This window comes from Lutjanus erythropterus, chromosome 3 (genome assembly GCF_056507025.1).
Source record: "Lutjanus erythropterus isolate fLutEry1 chromosome 3, fLutEry1.hap2, whole genome shotgun sequence".
Taxonomy (NCBI): domain Eukaryota; kingdom Metazoa; phylum Chordata; class Actinopteri; order Lutjaniformes; family Lutjanidae; genus Lutjanus; species Lutjanus erythropterus.
In genome coordinates, this window is record NC_139319.1 from 41,638,351 (window position 1) to 41,656,645 (window position 18,295).

The 18,295-nt window shown below is 38.0% G+C and overlaps 1 protein-coding gene across 3 annotated transcripts in view; it reads left to right on the top strand.

Moving 5' to 3' along the window:
- Positions 1–18,295, top strand: part of myh10 (myosin, heavy chain 10, non-muscle) — a 90,158-nt gene that overhangs the window by 45,072 nt on the left and 26,791 nt on the right. For all 3 annotated transcript variants that reach the window (XM_084716232.1, XM_084716230.1, XM_084716231.1), the window contains 10 exons: positions 5,164–5,256; positions 6,471–6,534; positions 6,728–6,826; positions 7,699–7,842; positions 9,521–9,616; positions 11,624–11,742; positions 13,223–13,375; positions 13,570–13,743; positions 13,912–14,085; positions 17,486–17,600. In XM_084716232.1, coding sequence (XP_084572358.1) covers positions 5,164–5,256; positions 6,471–6,534; positions 6,728–6,826; positions 7,699–7,842; positions 9,521–9,616; positions 11,624–11,742; positions 13,223–13,375; positions 13,570–13,743; positions 13,912–14,085; positions 17,486–17,600 — 1,231 coding nt within the window. The remainder of the gene's footprint in view (positions 1–5,163; positions 5,257–6,470; positions 6,535–6,727; positions 6,827–7,698; positions 7,843–9,520; positions 9,617–11,623; positions 11,743–13,222; positions 13,376–13,569; positions 13,744–13,911; positions 14,086–17,485; positions 17,601–18,295) is intronic.

The window sequence follows — 18,295 nt, forward strand, 5'->3', positions numbered from 1 at the left end:
TTGTTTGGTACAGACCCTGACAGAAAAGACAGCATCATAATTTTTATATTTTTTTCAGTTAAAATGAAATGGAAAAAATTCCATTCCCATTAAAATCATGACTCATACCACAGTATCTATCAAAATAATTGCAATATGTTTTTTTTTTTTTTGGCACATTGTTCAGCCCGTGTGCATGTCCCGCAACACAAGTCTATTATCTGCTGATTTGAGGTTAACAATTGGAAGAAAATATCTACTGACAATTATTTTTAACAATCTTTAGGCACAAAATGAAATTTCTACTATTTGAGATATGATTGACTATATAGTGTTTCTACATGAACAGAATCAGATCAAGTAATGTAGTGTTTTTTTGTTTTTTTTTGTTGATGCACAAGCCAGAGTTGATCTGTCGGTCAATGAAAAGTCAGCTTCGTAGTAGATTTGACTAAATTTTGTTTAACAAAAAAAATGTACTTCACATGCATTAAGATATGACATTAGTGGTATTAAAATATTTATAGAAAATATTTATAGAAAATATTCAGTTAACTGCATAGTTGGGCAGTTTATAGTAATAATGTCCTGCTGGTAAGTTAACTGATACTATTGACACTTTGTACTGAAACAGCTCAAACTAATATTCACAAACTGACAGGACAGGCCCCAAAATTTAAAAATCACAGTTCTTTTAATGTGACAAGCTGAAAACAATATGTCACGCTTGACTGCGAAATTCTGACACTTCTTTCCTCTAACTTTCATTTGTACTCAACAACTACCAAGCTAGCAGCTACAGCTCTGAAATTAATTTGAGGTGATCACCCAGATCATTTTTGTAAAACAAAAAAACAAAAACAAAAACAAACAAAAAAACCCAGCAAAGACTCACAGCCTTTTCTTTATTTTTGTCAAATCTCAAATATGATACAGAGTGGTGTTTCTTCAGCAATGAAACCATCTTTAAATATACTTACAAACAAATATTCACACACTGACATCTAGAGAGCATATTAGCTAGGCAACGTGAATTTCCTTTTTGTTGGTTTGCCAACTCACAAAAGTGAAGTGGATTAGCTACAATCCATTAAATTTACCCCCAACAGTTGACATTGTAGCTGGTGAAATCAACAACTGCTGGCTTAACGTTCTACTTTTCACCTGTAAATACTGTTAGTTATGTGAGTTGCAGATCTTACAGTTTGAAAAACACCTAAAGCACGTAGCCATAAGACTCTGTGTACTTTTCAGGATTCAGCATTAATGTTTTTTTTTCCTCCACTTGCCCAGTGGGTCAGAACTCAAAGTTAATGTTTACTTGCCCTGTACAAATTGTTTTATTTATTAGCGGTTATCAAATAACAACAAAGACTAAAGTTAATTTTCATGTTTAATCTAGTGAAAGTCTATAAAATGTCAAAAAATGGTGAAAAATGTCCATTTCAGTTTCTCAAAGTTCAAGGAGATTTCTTCAAATATTTCTTTTGCCAGTTCAAAACCCAGAGATATTCACTTATGATAATAAATTGGGAAGAGCAAGAAATCTCCATTTTTGAGAGGCTGAAAACAGCATTTTTGTCCATTTGTGCATAAAAAATGACTTTAACCATTTACCAATTATCAAAATATGTAATTGTAATTCTTTTTTTACCACTTGACTGGTTGGGCAAGTAAGTTGCTAGTGGCCCTTTTCTATACACAGAGCTGGCCTGGCTCGACATGGTTTGACTCAGCCCATCAGCCCAGCGCAGCAGGGGTTTGCATTTCCATTATAACAGGGCTACCTGCCTGAAGGTGTGTCTTTTACCTGAAGACGAGCTCGAGGAGGCTCGAGTCAGGCAGCTGTAGATGGCTGTGGATAAACCGTTCATATTCGTCTCTGGGATGAACACACTGTTTCCTTAAATTCTGCATAATAATTTTGAATCGGCACAAACATGTTTTCATTCAGGGGGTTTCCTCAGCAGTAACTTCACACAACTCTGACACAACTGAAAGCAAATATGAAATGGTAACATAATGCAAATACCTGAAAGTACAAACAGTGACACAGGACAGAAACTAAACTTCAAAACATGAAGATTATGTTAGAAACTACAAAAGTACTGAGAGCTGAACAGAAAAAGACTTTTAGAAACATCTTTCTCTCCTGCACACACGAGCTGAATACAGTCACTTGTTTGAGCAGAAAGGAGGGTCACCACTGGTTGGCTGCGGCCGGTGACACGTCACCGCAGCCCGCTTGGAGGAGAGTCGGGCTCGCTTTGGCCCCACTCCAGAGTAGGTCCATCATTTGATGTAGACCTGGTGGTTGATGCAGGACCTCTTTGGCCTCAAAGCTCTGCTGGTTCAGTCGAGTTCTCCACATTGGTTATTTGCTGTCCAGATTAAATACTGCGAGCCAGTTCCAAAGCAGTGTTCTCCTCTTTCTTGCTGCTGAAAAGAGCCACTTGTAATATTTGTCTGGCCTCGTGACCTTTGGAGCAGATGTTGAGCAGTGAATACACTCGCACGACTACTGGCCTCGTAAGATTTAGCGGAACAGTTTTGACTGATCCTCTTTGACTCCACTCAATCCATCCTAAAGTGCTGCCTCACAGCCTGCCAAACAGCCTGCACTGTGATAAGAGACATACTTGTAGCTATGACCTGGAAATGTTTTCTCTCAAGGCAGAAAAGTGTTAAAAAATAAATGATCAGTTTGAAGGTGATGATGAAGAGTCTTTTTTTTTTATAGCTTTTGAATGACCGGATGTATTCTTAGTGACTGATAATGTGCCTTGAGGTGTCTGTTTGATTAAATTTTATCACACCTTGACAACTATTGGCCACCTCAAGTGGAGCAGCGGCTCTGTCTGATGTCTTACATGCTCACTTTAAAACAGGAATGTGGGTCAGCTTCTAATGCTGCTAAATTGGCCCCCCGCTGGTGTTTGTAATCTGCTCTTTGTTTTTATGTGCGTACAGCAGACCACACAGATGGGAAGAGGTTGCCAATGAGCAATTTTAACTACCAAGTTGGACCACAGGCCAGTGTTTACACAGAAACAAAGGCTTTTTGGTTTGACTCCTCAGTGAGCTTTGCCTCTTCTCTGCTAGCTGGAAGAGCACCAGGTTTATCCAGCTCAGCCCCGCTTCATTCCAGCTGCTCAAAAACTCAATTAAAAGCAGCCCATCATGCTCTTCAGCCAAAGATCACATTACAAGTCTCACATCCTGAGTGCGCTGCTGATTCCTCATCCCGCAGAGTTCTTTTTGGTGGAAAATGTCCTCCTCAAACCTTAAGCTATTTTTGACGTAATGGGAAAATATTCCACTGAGCCACAAGAAGAAAAGTAACATCGCAGAAGAGATTGTTTTCCTCTCAGACATTTTGGATTCTCTGGTTGTGACGAAGCCCACAATGTGGCTTTGATGGAAGCAGAGCGGGCCACCTGTCCAAACATCTGCATAAGTCACTTATTTATTTATCCAGCCTCTTAAAGTCTCCAGGCTGACAAAAAAATCCAGTGTTTCTGTTGTGCGTTGTGGACACATTCTTCCTGACATGATAGAGAGGCTGTCTGGCAACTAAAGGCCCAGATTTTTCCCAGAAATCTTCTCTCAAATCACCATCAAGGAGGGTGATTTGTCATTAGTCTTCAGTCAGAGCAGGGCTCGGTGTCTTTCAATTTAAACTTCAAAAAATAAAATGTCAGCAGATGGATTCGCCCGGTTGTGGAAGGTTTTATGATCACCATCTTTACAGGATTAGTTTGTAGTTTATGTGCTTGAGAGAGTCTCAAGTCCACTGCCAAGAACTAATGCTTTCAGCATTTTGGTTTCTTACATGTGACCAGATTATTTGCTTAATTGGTTAGTCTATAAAATGTCGAGATAAAGCACCAGGCTAAGTAATTAAATAGCTGATTTTGTTCAAAACCCAAAGATTTTTCATTTACAATGTCATAAAATAGAGAAAAGCAGCAAATAACAGCTTTTATAAAGTGGAAACAGAAAGTGTTTGGATTTTCTGCTTGATAAATTAGTAAAGCCTGGGTTGTTAATCTTGGAGACGACCATCAAGAGTGAGCTAGATTTTGCAAGTGTCCAAACAAATGCAATCCCATCCCCTCCCTTCAGGCCTCTCTACAAATAACTAAGCATTAATCAGATACATTTTTAACTGATCTACAAACAAGGATGGTTCCTTAAACATTTAGAATTGTTTTGATGATAAAGAAGTTATATGATGACATTCTGACCATACTTTTACTCACTGGAGTAGTACTGCAGTGTTTCTCTTTTCATTTCTCAATCTTTTATCACATAAAGATGTTCCCTCTTTATCCTGATTTCAGGCTCATTTCATCTGGTTTCACAGACACTCTGACCCAGTCACAGACATTTAGAGTAACTATACAGCTACAGTAACGATCAGCTGCCTGATGGTATCGTTTGCTCATGTAGATCATATACTGTAGAGGTATCAGTAATAAATTAAGAATATTTCATAATCAGTTAAAAACTCCTTGTAGTATCTTTAACATTGTGAACAACTGAAAAACACCTCCAGAAAAAAGAGAACCACCATACAAAAGAAATATTGTTAGAACATTCATAACCATACACATCAAAATAATTATGATGATTAAGTGCTTAATTTATTCAATTCCTTTTAGCCAAATAACCCCATATATTACCACATTATCATTACATTATCTGTGTATTAGAGCAGTGAAATCTTGTTAATATTTTGTTCTCCAAATTAAATTCAGTCAGGTTACATTTAACATCTGTGACGTAGCTGTGGAAATGTTATTTGAGATTCAAAAAACAGTAGACCAGTAAGAATATGATAAATCTGTGAGGAAACTGTCCATCGTCACATACTAATCCTTCTTGCCTAGTTCTTTTAAAGGACTTGGTAAAGTCATGTAGTTTTTTCTTTTTTTTTAGAAGTCTGACTGTCATCACATCTTCTTTCTGCCTTTGTTCAGATTACCTGTACAGAGTTAATGTATGTGAGATCTTACTGTGTAAAACTCTGTCTGCTGTCTTTGTCTGCATGCTTATCTTTGTTTTTTCAGTTGTCAGTGAAAATCAGTGGCTCATGATTATTTTCATTCTTGTTTGTTGCGTTTCTACTTTCATGTGGTGACAAAGAACTGCTGCAATGTCTCTGTTTTGTTTTTTTGTCAGGGTGAATTGGAACGCCAGCTTTTACAAGCCAACCCCATCCTCGAGTCCTTTGGGAACGCTAAGACGGTGAAAAATGACAACTCATCACGTTTTGTAAGTACAGAAAAATGATGCTCTGCATTCTTAATGTGCGTCTACTCTCCAGCCTCCTCCTGTCACAGCACCACCTTGTCTGATCTTAATTTGGCACCTGAATCAGATTTAGGTTACGTTTTTGTATCTTCTAGAAAGTTCTTTTGTTTTGAGAAGAAGCAGAGGTAAAACTGAGTGGAAGTAATGTAATTATCCTACTTTTCCTGTAAGTAAAAGGTGCCTGCTACTCATTAATGATGCCTTTGATGTGCTGGATCCTTTCAGACTGGAGGCAACTCCACTCAGCAGACAGACACTGTTGACGTAGGACAAGAGGGACATGAGTAAAGTCTCGGCTTAAGAATTACTGTGGTGAATTAATCAGTCAAATTAATTCACCACTGGGAATTTTCTTCTAGAATACTAATTACTGTGTTGCTTCTTAAAATGAATCCTGGCCAGTTGTGACTGTAAAAACAGTTTCCATTTTTCATCAATGACAACATGATGATGTCATCATATAATCTATAGCTCAGTACTGAAATGTACTGGTGTTGATGTGAGCCCAAGTGAAGTTGTTGTAAAGATATTGAACATCATTTTTGTTATGTTAAAGTTATTCTACAGTTTTTATAAATATTGCTTTGTACTGCTCTCATTCTTGAGAATTGGGACAAAACTGTGTTTTAGGTGGGGTTTTGATTTGTACTCTTCACTTCTGCTGGAAAAAACATTTTAAAAGATCGAAGTCTATTTCTAGGCTATTAAACCTTGTAACGGGCCAACCTAGTAATTACATTTTTTATTAAATGTAGATGTCTTACGGTGTTTCATGTCACAGCATAGTCGTAGTGAGTAGCCATTTTATTTTTCTAAGTTGTTCAGAGTTTTCTTAAAGCGATAGTTCACCCAAAAATGAAAATTCAGTCATTATCTACTCACCCTCATGTAGTTAGGTGTTGCAGAACCTCCCCAACAATGGAAGTGAATGGTGACCACTTTTAAAACGTAAAAAACAACTGGAAAAAAAAAAACATAAAATGCCTCCATACTGCTCATCTGGCATAATGTTTATGGATGCTTCTTGCTGACTCTCAGTACGTTATTCTATAAACATTACATTTATCAGATGCTCCTCGCTGTGTGTTTCAGCAGACTCATTATGTTGTAGATTGATTTCTGTGTATCTTGTCTCGTGCACTTCCTGAGTATTTATCTTATGTTCATCTCTGCAGGGGAAATTCATCCGGATCAACTTTGATGTCACCGGATACATTGTTGGAGCCAACATTGAAACCTGTATCCTGTTTTAAAACCATTCACTAGAATTGATTAGCATTCTGCTCATCAGGCCTTGTGGGTGAGATATTTACAAAGAGGCTTGCCAGGAGGGTTTATTGGAATTTCCCCAAAACAGTGTTGAAGCAGAATACTGAATTCAACATGAGACTAACCCACCAGATAGATTTATTCTTTGACCATTCTGTGTCAGACCTGCTGGAGAAATCCAGAGCTATTCGTCAAGCCAAAGATGAGCGCACCTTCCACGTTTTCTACCAGCTGCTGGCTGGAGCAGGAGAGCACCTCAAATGTAAGTAGACTGAGCTTTTATACCATCTGGTTACTTTTTATCCTCTTTGTCATCGCTGTCTTCAGTATAAATTACTCCCAGCTCCTGTTCTGTTCAGCTCAGCTGCCACAGTCATGTCTCAAAATCTGTGCCTGCTGCAGGGTTGTTGTTTTGTTTCTTGTCTGTATTTCATTGTTTTCATTGGCCTGTTTGTGGTTGTATAGCCTTGTTGGCTACAAATTTGCAGATAAAAGGTTTTGGTATTATTTTAAATTATAGCCCTACTCAGTAGTGTTTCATAATTCTAAAAATAACTAATTAGATTACACTGTGTAATGCATACTGACATAAAGGGACATTTCACTCATGATAATCCAGAGACCTTGTCATGAGGAGTTTCATGTATGAACTACTTTCTTTCTAGTCAAAAGAGAGTAGGTCCTAGGGGTGCTCCCATAGCTCAGTTGTTAGTGTTCACCTCATGTACTGAGGCTGTTGGTCCTCTGCAGCGGTCGCTGGTTTGATTCCCGCCTGTGGCCCATTTGCTGCATGTCATTCCTCCTCTCTCTACCCCCTTTCCTGTCATATCATCAGCTGTCCCTATCCAAATAAAGGCAAAAGCCAAAAAAATAATCTAAAAAAAAAAAACACAGAGTAGATCCTAAATGAAACAACAACAACAAGGTCTGTGGATTATCTTGAGTGACTGGGCCGTGATTTCAGGAAGTTAGACATCAATTTCCATACATAGTTCATATAAATAGTTGTTGGTGTGTACAACTGTAAGCACTAAATCCAGTCTGTGGTCTGAGAGTTCTTTCCTTTTTTAAGATGAAAAAAAAGATTGCATCATATCCATATTTCTAAATGTTTTTCCACTTTTCTTTCCACAGCCGACCTGCTTTTGGAAGGATTCAACAACTACCGTTTCCTGTCCAACGGTAACATCCCGATCCCCGGCCAGCAGGACAAAGACAACTTCCAGGAGACCATGGAGGCCATGCACATCATGAGCTTCGGCCATGAGGAGATCCTGGGTATGTTTGTTAAGGAGGCTGCTTTCACTTGTTTTGTCTTTGTAAGCTCTTGTCTGGTAAGATGGCCTGTTGTATAGATTATTTATCAGGGTCCCTCTGATTTTGTGGTTTTAGAAATAGTTTGTTTTCAGGTTGAAGTCACAGTGAAAAGACAGTTAGAGCATCTTTGGCTTCTGTACTGTGACGTGTCAGTGTTCACACACACGAGGGACAAGGGAGAAATTAATATATTAGACCTCATCCATCCCTGTCTGGAAATGTCAACAAAGATTTTGACAACATATCTAAACACGCACCCCTTCCTATTATTTTCCTCTGCTAGCTACTACATCCCAACATTTACCAGTCAAGGATGGTTTTATATGATGGACGGATTAGCTCTACGCCCCAAATCAGACAGGATTGGATGAATTAATGTATGAGCTTAACATAATAATATAAAGTGATGAGTGCAGGATGAGTCTTCAGACATATTTTAACATCATCAAGGTTCAACGTGAATGTTTTTTTCATTTGCCCGGTCAGGCAAGTGGGTCAAAAATCAGCTTGCCTGGAGTCAGTGTTTTCCTGCCCCGATAAAAATTATTTTATTTATTTGTGGTTATCAAATAATGACAGAAACTAAAGTATTATTAAAATATTTTAAAAAAATGTCCATCTGAGTTTTTTAAAGTTCAAGGCGATGTCTTTAAATGTCTTGTTCTGTCAGTCCAGAACCCAAAGATATTCAGAACAATATGACAGTCAGCTCAGAAAAGTCGAATTTTCCTCCATTTTGCACAAAAAATTACTTTAGCCATTAATCAGCTATCAAAATAGTTCAATTATTTTACCACTTGCCTACTTGGGCAAGTAAGTTGCCAGATTTACTTGCCCAGCATGGTATTGTAGTTGCCCCATGCAAGCGGACAGTTCTTATTGTTGTGCCATGATTTTATAAGAACAGGGAAAAAAAGGGGATTTTGACATAAATATGATGGTTTTGACACATTTTTAGGGTTGGGTATCATTAGCATTTTATTGCTTATCCATATCAGTATTGATTGATACTTTTATTGATACTAACATTACTTGCCATAATTTAGACATGGCATGAAAAAAATCTGAAAAGATTCGACAATTCAACAAATCAATTTTCTTTTTTGTAGAAATACTAAGTGAAATATTTATTTATGTGTGGTTTATTTAATAGGGACAGATACAGTATTCATAGATGAGCTGAAAAACAGCCTTCTGATGCAAAGATCAAAGTTTTTATAGTGAATGCAAATGTACACCATAGTTTCCTGAGTTATTACTTTTAGCTGTGAGGCCACACTTTTGAATGTTTTGTCCTGTCAGCTGTAACATACTTAAATACTGATGGTTTTATCTTTGGCCAGGAACTTATCAAGATTTCGTTCCTGACCAATCAGGAATCGGTACCCGTTTAATACTGATTCACAATACCCATCCATACATATTTTACACATATTTACTACATTTCTAAAGTACTAATTGTTTTTAATTTATAAATAATCCTCAATGAAATTTAGATGTAATCAAGATCTTCTTAATTCATCCCTGACCATGAAACCAACCTGTTTGTTCTCAGTTCCATTCCTTAAACACATTCACATGATGATAGAGGATGTCTTTCTATAATAATCTCGTCTTCTCTGGATTCTTACATGTGCAGCCATGTTGAAGGTGGTGTCCTCAGTGCTTCAGTTTGGTAACATCATCTTTAAGAAGGAGAGGAACACTGACCAAGCATCTATGCCTGATAATACTGGTAGGTAACACACACGCACACACACACACCGGTGTTAACTTTATCAGTGAAAATTTTGACCATAAGTAATTATTGACATCCTTTTATTTCATGACTAACAATGTAAATGAAAAAAATTATGACAAAATCTCTGTTCAGTATTTTCTGACAAATAAAGACGAGACAATACATTTGACTCTGTTCAGGCAGACAACTTAATTAGATCACAGTAATCAGCATCTCAAAGCACAAATAATACATCTAACAAAATCTTCTCCAATTGCAAAACAAAACAAACACAAAAGACTAAAATATGACTTAAACTCATTAAAATTTTCAGTAAGAGACTAAGACTAGAACTAAATTAAAAATTCTTGTCAAAATTAACACTGACACACACACGCGCGCGCACACACATGTTGCAATCCTTTTACATCTGCTTCATAACCCTGTAGCTCGGAGCTCACAGGTCAACAGGTCCTCCTCCTCCTTTTCCTCTTGTCATATATACTTCAACTCCTCTCCTCTCCTCTTCCTGCCTCGCTCACCTCGTCCACACAACACAGGAGCTGATGATTTGTGTCTTTTCTCTGCCTTAGTCTTGTCAAACTGCCATTAAGCCACATCATTATGAGGATTTACTCCTGAAGGAAATGGGGCACGGCCTTTCAGTTCCTCCACATGTGGCACTGCATATTTGGCACTTAATGCAGAGAGACAGGGAGAGAGAGTCTAATGCCGGTGATGCAGCTCGGCCAGATATTCCCAAATGCGACGAGCAGAACTCAGGACTGGAGCAGATGTTGTTGTTTTTTTAGACTGAGCTGATGTAGACCGGATCCTGCTTTTTCTACTTTTCCGCATCTCCAGCCATGTAAAATATCACATTTTGCCCATCGCATTTCATAAGAAACGTCTTATATAATATTAATCAGGAATTTTAAAGGCACTGCACTGGCTTCCTGTGTGCTTCAGAATTGATTTTAAGATCTTTTTATTGGTTTATGAAGCTCTGAATGGTCTTAGTCTTACTTATTTATCAAATTTGCTTTTATCCTATTATCCCTCAGAGCCCTAAGGTCCTCTGGTAGTGGTCTTTAATTATCCCCAAGGTTAGAACAAAAACCCACAGTCAGGCTTCCTTTCATTACGACGGTCCACGTCTGTGGAGCAACCTGAAGACCTGAGGGTGACAGAGAGCTTTGATATTTATAGGAGAAAACTCAAGACCAACCTTATTAGTTTGGCTTTTAATTGAACTTTATCTATTTAATTATGTATTTTTACATCCTAATCTGTTTTCCTAGTTCCTCTTCTTTTATTTTATCTATCTATTATTATGAACTTATTTATCATCTATTCTTTGGATTATTTTCCTTTTATTACCTCTGCCTTTCGGGTCTTTGTTGCACTAATTTTTCTTTTATTGTTTTATTATCATTATTATTTTTCACTTATTTATTGATTGATTTTAATTCATTTTTCTATTTCTATTTTTACCGTTCCTCTGGTATCTCCTCTCTTATGATATTGCTTCCTCAGTTCCTGTTTTTAATGAGTGCCTGTCTAATTTTTTAGTGCTTTATCAATTACAAAGTACTTTCTGTGGGTGTGTGGTGCTCAGGAGGGTATTGTTGTGTTGTGTGGAGCATTCTGTACTGTATTCTGTTTTTATGAAAAGTGCTTTATAATTAAAGTTTGATTGATTGACAGGCAAACAGCATTGTTGACCCACCATTTTACTTGAGTTCAGTTTCTTTGGCTTTTAGTTTGTAATATTGATTAAATCATCCCATTTAATTTGCAGACAGTCATTACTGTTAAATTAATACAGGGTTAGATCCTCCTCGATCTAATCACTCTTGAGAATAATTTCTCCTTCATGTTTTCTTTCTCATTTTGACAAGACAATTTAAGTCAAAAGTCAAATATACTGTTTGAAATCTCCTACTGTGGCCCCCTTCTATTCTCATTAAATAAAGCAATTATTTTCTTTCATATTCTGTTCTTGTTCCATCTGTTTCTTAGCCGCTCAAAAGCTGTGTCATCTGCTGGGTATGAATGTAATGGAGTTTACCAGAGCCATCCTGTCCCCGAGGATCAAAGTGGGAAGAGACTACGTCCAGAAAGCACAGACTAAAGAGCAGGTCAGTGAGCTGTGTAACACGATGTACAATGTGTCTTTATTTTTTTTTCTCGCTCAGAGCCTCAGTAACACTAATGATGATCTGTGGTATAGTAATGCAGCTGAAGTAGGTCTCTTCCACTGCAAGTAAATTTCATTATGGAGTAATAGAGTTGCATAATTGAAGGAGCTATTTCTGGCATCCAGGGTTTCAGCAGTTCAAGTCTGTTGCATTTTCTACATAGGCAGAGTTAGCTGACTGGTTACCTCCCACTTGAATGATGAGTAGAAAAGATAGCAGCTGCATTAAAAAATATCTGGTGTTTTGATAAAACAGTTAAAACATGTGAGGAGATGAGTATAAACTATGACTCCCATGGTTCATTTAGGCAGGAAACATCCTATCACTGAGCTTAAAAACAACAGTTTTTTTTAATAGTTCTTGGCACAAGCAAAAGTTAGATTTACCCTCTGTAAAATGGCGCCAAAGTACATCTCCTGTTGATGAATCATTCATTGCCATTTAAAGTGCAGGTCTCTGATCATAATGGATACAGCTTTTGTCTCAGCTGTTTTAGATGATAATACAAGTCTGACTCAGAAAACATGTGGAGCATTAACTTTATACAGTCCTGCCAAAACCCAGAGTCCATTTGTCCAGTGTTGGGTAGATTTTTTCTCAGACATCTGAAAGCATGTCTGGATCATACGGACTCAACCCCCCACCTGCCTGTTCTCTGCCTGTTAAAGGTGCAGCATGAGACATCGACTGCCACTAGAGGTCCCAACAGTCCACCAGCATCTCATTACAAACATGCGCTTTAATTACACGATGAAGTTGGGGGGCGACATCTTATCACACATTGCTCATAAAACTTAGATCAAACTGTTAAACCAGACCAGGGGTCTGCAGTCTTTACAATCAAAAGAGCCAAAAATCTGTCTGGAGCCGCAACTATTCAATTCTCTCTTTTCCTTGAAGACTTGCGTGTTTTTTTTTTTGTTGTTTGTTTTTTGGCAACCATAGCTTATGGAGACTCAAGAAGATGAGCCACTGTCAAAATTTAGAGGAAAGGGTACCGAGCCATAGATACAGGCTATGACACATTTTAGTTGATGAAATATTAAAACTGTTTTAACTCGGTGTATAGGCTTTCCAGTTGGAGAATGGAAGAATCATTTTACACTGTAAAAAATAGTTGAGACAGCTCAACATTTTCAAGACAACGAACTGCAATAGATTTTTGAGTTTTGAGCCCAACTCAAATAAGTTTTGCTGATGTATAATCTTAAGATTAATTATTTGCATTTCTTCTTTAGATAAACCTGAATGTTTGAGTTTTAGAAGCTAAAAAATTAAATTTTTTCATTTAAATGTATGTCATTACTTTGGTGCTGACATGGTTTTAATTAAAAATCTTAAAATTTTAAGTGAAGGTCCCTGTATAGTCTCACCATTTCTTTTCCCTTCTTCCTGTCCTCTCTTCTGTCTCTCCCTCCAGGCTGACTTTGCTGTCGAGGCCCTGGCTAAAGCCACATATGAGCGTCTGTTCCGCTGGCTGGTCCATCGCATTAACAAAGCTCTGGACAGAACTAAACGACAGGGGGCCTCCTTCATTGGCATCCTGGACATTGCTGGTTTTGAGATTTTCCAGGTTTGGATTGAGATCTTTGATATTTTTCATCTTTGAAGAAGACTTTTTGTCCTGTTGTGGCTAGAGGAATGCTTTTGGTTTGATGATTTCTGTTTTTGTTGTTACCTCTCTACATTTGAGGTTTTGAGTTCTTGTCATCTACACAGATTTCCAGTGAAAGTAATTTTCTTCTCTGTATTTCTTTCCTGCTACAGCTGAACTCATTCGAGCAGCTGTGTATCAACTACACCAATGAGAAGCTGCAGCAGCTCTTCAACCACACCATGTTCATCCTGGAGCAGGAGGAGTACCAGAGGGAGGGCATCGAGTGGAGCTTCATTGACTTCGGCCTCGACCTGCAGCCCTGCATCGACCTCATTGAGAGGCCGGTCAGTGTGAATGAGAAGCTACAGAAACTTAAAAAAACATACTTGCTTATTTTTGCCACTTATTCTTGAGTCATGTAGCTGTGCTCAGAAACTGTTCATCAGCTAAATAATAATACCACATGTACAGTTCACTCTCTCTGAAGTCTGTGGTTCCTTCCTTTGCCTCAGGCCAACCCTCCAGGAGTGCTGGCTCTGCTGGATGAAGAGTGCTGGTTCCCCAAGGCCACGGACAAGACCTTTGTAGACAAGCTGATCCAGGAGCAGGGCACACACACCAAGTTCCAGAAGCCCCGCCAGCTCAAAGATAAGGCTGACTTCTGCATCATCCACTACGCCGGCAGGGTACGCTTGTTTTATCTCTTTGAACATCAGCCTCAGCAGGTTTCTGTCTCCGCTCCACTGAAAATACTCTGTTGGTGTGTGTTTCATTTCAAGCTGGTTTTCAAAAGAAAAAAATAAATTGGGTCTTTCCTTGGAAATTCCAGTTTACTGAAGGATAAAGCTTGGTTTTAGGGCATAGGTTTGAGCAGGGACACTCAACATGCTTTTCTAATGACAGGAGTTAATTAACAGACTTTAATAATGGCATTATTTATCAGATAAAATGAATAAACATTAAAAGGCAGTGTGTTTTTTAACTTAACCTTTTAACCCAGTGTATTAAAATATGAAAAAAATTTCTGAGCTTTGTGCTGTAGATTCGCCAAGTAGTCATCAATAACCGGGACGGGAACTATTCACCACAGTCTGTGACCTCTCAGGCTCGCTGCCTGAGACAGATGCTGTTGTCTCAGGGGAAGTGTGACGTAGAGTCAGTGTGGATGACTGACTGGGTTGTAACTTTTCCACATGTAAATCCAGCGATTTTTCTTATACAAGTTGCCAAAAACACTACGTGCCGTCACATTACTGGTGTTTGTTTTTATACCACAGCTGTGTGGGGTAAAGTTTGGTACCTTTCTCTTTTTAATTTAAAAGCCCAGCGTTATCCAGTGAAGAATCTGTTGGTGTCAGACTCTGAATGTTTCCCAGAGAGGAAACAGAGAGAAATGCTGTGGATCATATTTGTTTTAAAATCAACCTGAAGTTACTTTCTCTTCTTTTAGGAAGACTGAGATGCATTTAATTTCTAGTTTTAGCAGTTTTAATGCTTCTTGTTGTTTTGTCTGCTGTTTTTAGAAATCTGTTGAATCAAACTTGGTCTAAAAAGCTACAAATTCCACATATTTGGTATTGAATTAATCAGGAAATTGTGCTTATTCAATTGGAAACCATTTGTAACTTTCAAGAGCTGTCTGTTTGGGTTAAATAGGAAAATTCTCATTTAAATGAGGGTTCTCAGTGAACTATAGCAACATCACCTTTGTGTAAGGGTTGACAAATAAATCATATATTTTAATGCATTTAATAAATACTGCTATATGTTAGTTGTAAATGCTTTGGTATCATTTGAAGGAGTTTATACAACATTAAACATAGCTAATGTCTTCCACTTCCACATCACTGAAGTCTTGGAATGACTCATAAAAATAAACCAGAAACTTAAACTGCCACTCCTACCAGGGACAGATTGAACAATATGTTGAAGTTCCTTTAGTCTGAAATACACGTTGATGGGATCAGGATCAGCTAACAGCTGTCTTCCCCTGCAGATCTCACAGACTGATCCTACTGCACTTAACTTAGCCTAAAAGTCCGTCACACAAAAATGAACCTTCTCTGTTATGAACAGCCTAATAATACAACACTACCATATCTGTCCCTCCTTCCAGTGAAAAACAGTGAACCATTCATTGTGATTAAGATGATGGTTGGAGGGCCACCTGGCACCCTATCAGGGGTCAGGTTTTGCCCATGGGCTGCAAGTTGAGTATCACTGGGTTAGAGTATCTTCAAAAAAGTGCTCACCAAGACAGACACATTGGAAAAAATGTAGTCTTATTGATAACCATAGCTGCTACGACTCAGTTGCTTTAGTTTACCACAAACCTCTAAGGTACATGAACCCATTTGCTTCCTGGAAGACTGGCAAATTCTGGAATCAATGTTCTGTTTTACCTTCCATATCCACAGAAATATATACTTTATACATTTATACATTGTCTGGTGCTCTGTATTGGACCAGCTTCTTGATTCCTGTCTGCATTCATACTTTCCAAAACACCTTTTTCCCTCCTGATTTCCTTCTGCCACAAAATTTAAGCAGCAAGTGAAAAGTCGCTGCGGCTCAGATTAAACAATGACGCAAAGTTCTCTTGCGGTGGGATTTCAGGGAAGTACTGAGTCCTGGTTTGATTTATATGACACTGTATGAGAGTGGATTTGGACGTTGTCAGTGGTGTTATGCAATAGAACTCAGCATTTGTCCTGCAGAGAGACCTGCTGAGTCGCACATCTGCTTACCATTATGTGGACTGTGTCGTTTTACACCACAATCAGTCAAACACTCAGAGGTCCGAACTCCAAGAACGTCTGCTGTGGAGAAAAATCTTCAGCTCCGTGAAGCCAAATGCCATTAATGTTGTCAGCATTGGTATGTCCCAAAAAAATATGACCTCATGTGTGCTGTCTGAATCAGTTCAGTGAAGTGCGGCCTTTATATGAAGTCAGTGGTTGAAGTAGGTCACCAGCATGATGTGTCACATGTTCAAATATATATTTAGACAACTTTTAGTTCCACACAGGTGATCATTTTGATAGAGTTGTTAAGACTGATATAAGTGAAACCATCATGCTAATACTTCCTCCTCAGGTTTCTTCTTCTCTTAAATGCCCTAATGTACATCCCACTAATTCATAGTTTAGCTGTATCGAAATAATTTCACTCAGCATCTCATGAAAAGTATAAAATACATCTAAACTATTTCAAATACACAGTATAGCATCCCCACAGACTAACAGTTAGACATCAGCTAATACTGTATTTTAAGGCTTTCACCAATATACAACACCAAAATAAACTTGTCTGTTCTCTGATCCATAAACATTTTTTACATCTCTGTACTGACTTTTCTACATTTGCAGACATATTTGCCGATAACAATACATCTATGATAAACTGATGTTAACTGAAGAAGTTCTTCACTTTATCCAAACTGTTAAAGTGAGGCACGGGTGATAGATCAGTATAATTATCTCTCTTTCTACAAATATAATTTGACAGAATTCTCATATTAAGCTATTCTGATTCATAGTTCTCACATGTAGATGAATAATAAGTTAAATTTTACCAAGATACACAATATCTTAAATATTCAAAATTATGATTTTTGGGGCTTTGTGGAACCTACTTAGTTTTATATTTTACCAGGTGATGAATATGATTGTAAATATTTTTTTTATATATCTATTTTAACATAATGGCCAATGTGAGCTTATCAAAGATATATTAGTATCAGCTGTATGGCTGCTTAATCACTTATATGCTATGCAGAGATGATCAACCAATTATTTCTTTTCTACCTCCAAATAATTCCTCTGTTGGCTCAGTTCCCTATTAATAAATTTAGCATTAGTAATTTATTAGTAATAAATTAATTTCATTTAGTATATTTATTTTCCGTCAGTAATAAAAACAGTTAACAGTTAACTTTATTTATGACGATGGTATTGTAGGTCATACTTGTGGGATTTTTAAATACCCTGGTATACCTTGATATGATCCGAGCCTAGTATCAGTCAGACCACAACTGTGATGTTAATTTGGTCCACATCTCTGAGTTGTACCACTTCATTGTTCCAGGTGGACTATAAGGCAGATGAGTGGCTAATGAAGAACATGGACCCCCTGAATGACAACGTGGCCACACTTCTGCATCAGTCAACTGACAAGTTTGTGGCTGAACTTTGGAAAGATGGTAAGCTGCTGCGTACATCATCTCTAAACACTTTAAACAGTATTAGATACAGGAAAGAATCGTTTTTAGAAACACATCCTTTAAGATTCATTCTGTATGGACCTGTTTGCTTATTCAGATAAGAAGCACGTCAGTATGCCTCTCACTCAAGCCTACTAACAACAGCTGTGTGCCTTGTTGAGCCAGGCCTACACATTTGTGATTTCTAAGAATTAACACCACCCTCCCCTCCCTGTCTCTCTCTCTGTGTTGTAGAGATTCAGACCATTCAAAGGGCTTCATTCTATGACAATGTCACTAGTCTGGATGAGCCGGCAGGTGAATCACTGGGTCATGCTGTAGCAGACCTGGGCCAAAATAATAAGAGCTGGAAAATTAACAGTTTTGGGTTGTGAAAATGGGCTTCTCAAGGCTAAATATGAGTGCTTCCCAAGCAGGTTAACATCTTGAAAGTGTCCTGGTATATTTTTGCCCAGATCTGGCTGTATGTTTCATGCTTCAGCCGGTGCTGTGTTTGTCATAGCTACAGTGGCTCCCATTTGCTTCCAGGCTGCATGGCTCCCTTGTCTCAGCCAAAAGCAGTAGTGCTTAATTCCTAATACAAGTTTAAGTAGAATCTAGTCGACTTCTTCCTCTAGTCAAAATAGCGTGCTTCATTATGTTTCAGTGTTTTTGTGGGCTGACGTGGGTCTTGT